This window comes from Condylura cristata, unplaced genomic scaffold, assembly GCF_000260355.1.
Source record: "Condylura cristata isolate star-nosed mole 26May11 unplaced genomic scaffold, ConCri1.0 scaffold00009, whole genome shotgun sequence".
NCBI classification, from domain to species: domain Eukaryota; kingdom Metazoa; phylum Chordata; class Mammalia; order Eulipotyphla; family Talpidae; genus Condylura; species Condylura cristata.
In genome coordinates, this window is record NW_004567110.1 from 2,075,834 (window position 1) to 2,078,859 (window position 3,026).

At 58.4% G+C, this 3,026-nt stretch overlaps 1 protein-coding gene across 1 annotated transcript in view; it reads right to left on the reverse strand.

Moving 5' to 3' along the window:
• The window catches only part of DENND3 (DENN/MADD domain containing 3), a 57,992-nt gene extending 57,436 nt beyond the window's left edge, over nucleotides 1-556 (reverse strand). Inside the window, exon 1 of the mRNA XM_012722887.1 lies at nucleotides 370-556. Within this exon, the coding sequence (XP_012578341.1) occupies nucleotides 370-556 (187 nt within the window). The remainder of the gene's footprint in view (nucleotides 1-369) is intronic.
• Nucleotides 557-3,026: the final 2,470 nt, after the last annotated feature.

Consider the following 3,026-nt stretch of genomic DNA (forward strand, 5'->3'; position numbering starts at 1 on the left):
GAGGGAGACCCTGGTGTCTTCGTCCCGCGGTGCTGCTGCGTAAAATTTTAAGGCCCTGCACTATGTAAACGGGAGACTTTCAAAGGAAGTTTGTGTTCCGCTGTCTCCTGCGCCCTATTGTTCGATGCGGGCCGTCCTGGCAGGGGAAGGAGCCCGCCGGCCCTCGCCCTCTCTCCGGGAGCACGTGTGTGCGCAGATACTGCAGGGATGACAAATTCTCCTCCAGAGGATTTCCTTTGGGCCGTTATCAAATAACCCAGCTTCATAAGCCAACGGCCTAGGCAAGCCCGCCTCTCACACGGGCTCTCCAGAGGCGCCCGCAGCCCCACGGCGGCACCCGCCGGAAGGAGCCTGGGCCGCGCCGCCCACCTAGCGAGGAGCGAGCCCTGATGCGCAGAGGCCACACGCTCAACCCTGTGGCTTGGCCCACGGGCGCTGGCGGCCTCTCCGGCCGGCCGTCCCCTGGACGGAACGCGAGGTCCCCAGGGGGCTGGGACGGCAGTGTCTGGGCGAGCGGACGTGGGGCGGCAGCCTCGGGATCGTCGGACCCCTCCATGGCGGTTGCTGGAAATGACAGAATTCAGCGTCCCGCCTGCCTGAACCGCGCTCCGCAGCCAGTCAGATGACTTTTGCTGGGAAGCTGGAGAAATTGTGGAGTCACAAAACTGCTGCTTTGAAGCTCACCCCTTGAAAACATCGATGGGCTCCCATGAAAGCTACTATTGTACATGTCTTGTACCTATTCTCTAAATATCCGGTAGCTGTTATTCTGTGTTGTGTATTATTCTATATTGGAGTGAAAGATCAGTTTGAAAATTACTCTTTGGATAGTGAGTATTAGAGAAGCAGGGCCCTAGCTTTCTTCTCTGGAGCTTTTATGGAAAACCTTTTTCCTCTATTTTGAGGTGTCTTGATTTTGAGAGAATAATTAAGTAAAAGTTGTGTTAAGGGTAAGAAAAGAGAGATTCAAAGTACACATGTGTAATTCTTTAAACATTTCAGTTTAGACAATTTTAAGCCAGAAAATAGTTTTTGCTTCAAATCTCGGTGACATTACCGATACTGCTATTTTAGCTTTTATGAAGTGAAATTTTTGCTAGTAAATCAGAGCATAGTTTCATTATGGTTTCTCCTTGCTAGGATTCCCTGTTATTACCAAAATACTGCTGTCAGTTGTCTGAGAATTCTTGCTGATAACCGGTATAAATGATTTAAAATGGGGAAAAAAGTGAACTTGGACACAGCGGACGCCCCTGGAGCGGGTGCTGGTGCGTCTGGAGCCCCGGAGCCGCGGGCGGCCCGCCTGCCCGCGCCCGGGTGAGGGGCAGCCCGCTCTGCCCGTCGCGTGCGGCAGCCCCCTTCACTTCCCCGCCGCCAGGAAGCGCCTGCTCCGGAGAGCTGAGGTCCCTGCCGACCAGCCTCCGCACCCTCCAGGGCTGGGCTTCCGACATGCAGCCCGGGACCTCCCTCTTCTCATCTCTAACAGCCGTGTTTGTTTCAAGAGCTGGACTTTTTAATGGACATGAAATTCAGTAGGCACATAGAGGTCAACTTCCGGTTCAGATGGGATTTTTAGCAGGTGGCGTTAATTATAGTCTGATCTGCATCAACAGTAATGAATGTTTTACCGACAGAATTTGGGAGGGCGAGTTTGTACCCGAGGCCACTATTTCCTCTCTTCGACAGTCCAGGGCCTCAGGATCTCCCGTCAGTGGCGTGCCACGACGTGGGTCTGTGTCTGATGACAGTCGGGTGATCCCCCAAGTCCTACTGATGCAGGCTGCCGTTGATTATAAGCTCATTTTCCAGAAAAGTGAAAAATGACAGATGGTGCGTTTGAATGTCGTGCGATGATGGGAAGACAGAGGCATCCGCGGGCGCGGCGGGCCCATGTGGCCGGGGCAGCCTGGGCCAGGCTGAATGGCCGGTGGTGGTGCGGGCGCAGCCGTGCGTTCCCGGGGAAGCTGCAGTGGGACGCCGGCCGGGCCCTCGGGGGCGTGCACTCCTCGGGCCAGGCGCCACGGCGCCTCCGCCTTCCGTGTGAACCTCGGCCTTCTGATGGTGGTGCTCCGCCCTGGCCAGTGCCGAGTAGGGGCACGTTTCAACCAATATTCCGAAACTGTTCGGCTACCTTAAATGAGTTTGGGGTTAGCTAAATGAAGTGTCCAGCGCCCGCAGCCACTCGTGTGCTGACGGGTAACCTCCACATCATCAGTGGCATTTTGGGGGTGTGTTCATGAGGGGCCTGTGGGAAGCAAGGAGTACGGCCAGGGGAAACGCTGCACTCGCCCCCTGGGCGGAGCCCTGTGCTCAGCCCGCGGCCCGCCGCTCGCGAGCGTCTGCAGGGAACGCGCTCCTTGCACTGCGCGGGCTTTTCCCTCCTGCTCTTCAAAGTGTCCGTCCTCTCCCCCCGTGCTGTGGCCAGGGGACCACGCTGAGGCTCCGGAGCCCCCGAGTCGCACCTGTGGGCCTGGAGTCTCACCTGCCAGGGTTGAGTCTGGCAGGTTCCACCCGTCTGCCTCCGCGCTTCCTGCGGTCTCTGGGCTGGGCTGAAGAGAGGCGCCGGCAGCTTTATTGGGGTGTGCGTTAAGTGCTGTGAAGGGGCTCCGGTTAGGGGTTTGCGTGTTCGGAGCCGAGACTGCTTGTTCCTTGCGTCCTGCCTGCCTTTCAGGGCACCTTGGAGGGTGAGGCCGGCCCCTGGCCCGAGTGATGCGCAGGTCCAGGGCCTTGCTTGGCGCTGCCACCTTGGCCCGCAGGTGGGCGCAGGTGACTGCCGGGTCTCAGGAGACCGGTGTGACTGTACCTCGTGTGAACTGTTTAAGCCCAGTGTGCCTTTTGGGGGGCCTCTTCTCCTTAAGAAAAAGGCTGAAGTTAGACCGCATACAGAGCAGCCGCGCTGAGCCCCTGCCCTGGGGTCACTTAGCGAGGAGGCTTGCGGGGGCATCACCCGGGGCCCCAGGCTCTCCCTCACGGTGGTGGTGAGGTGGGAGGGCCGCCCGTTAGCGGGGAGGGGGCTCCGCCTGCCC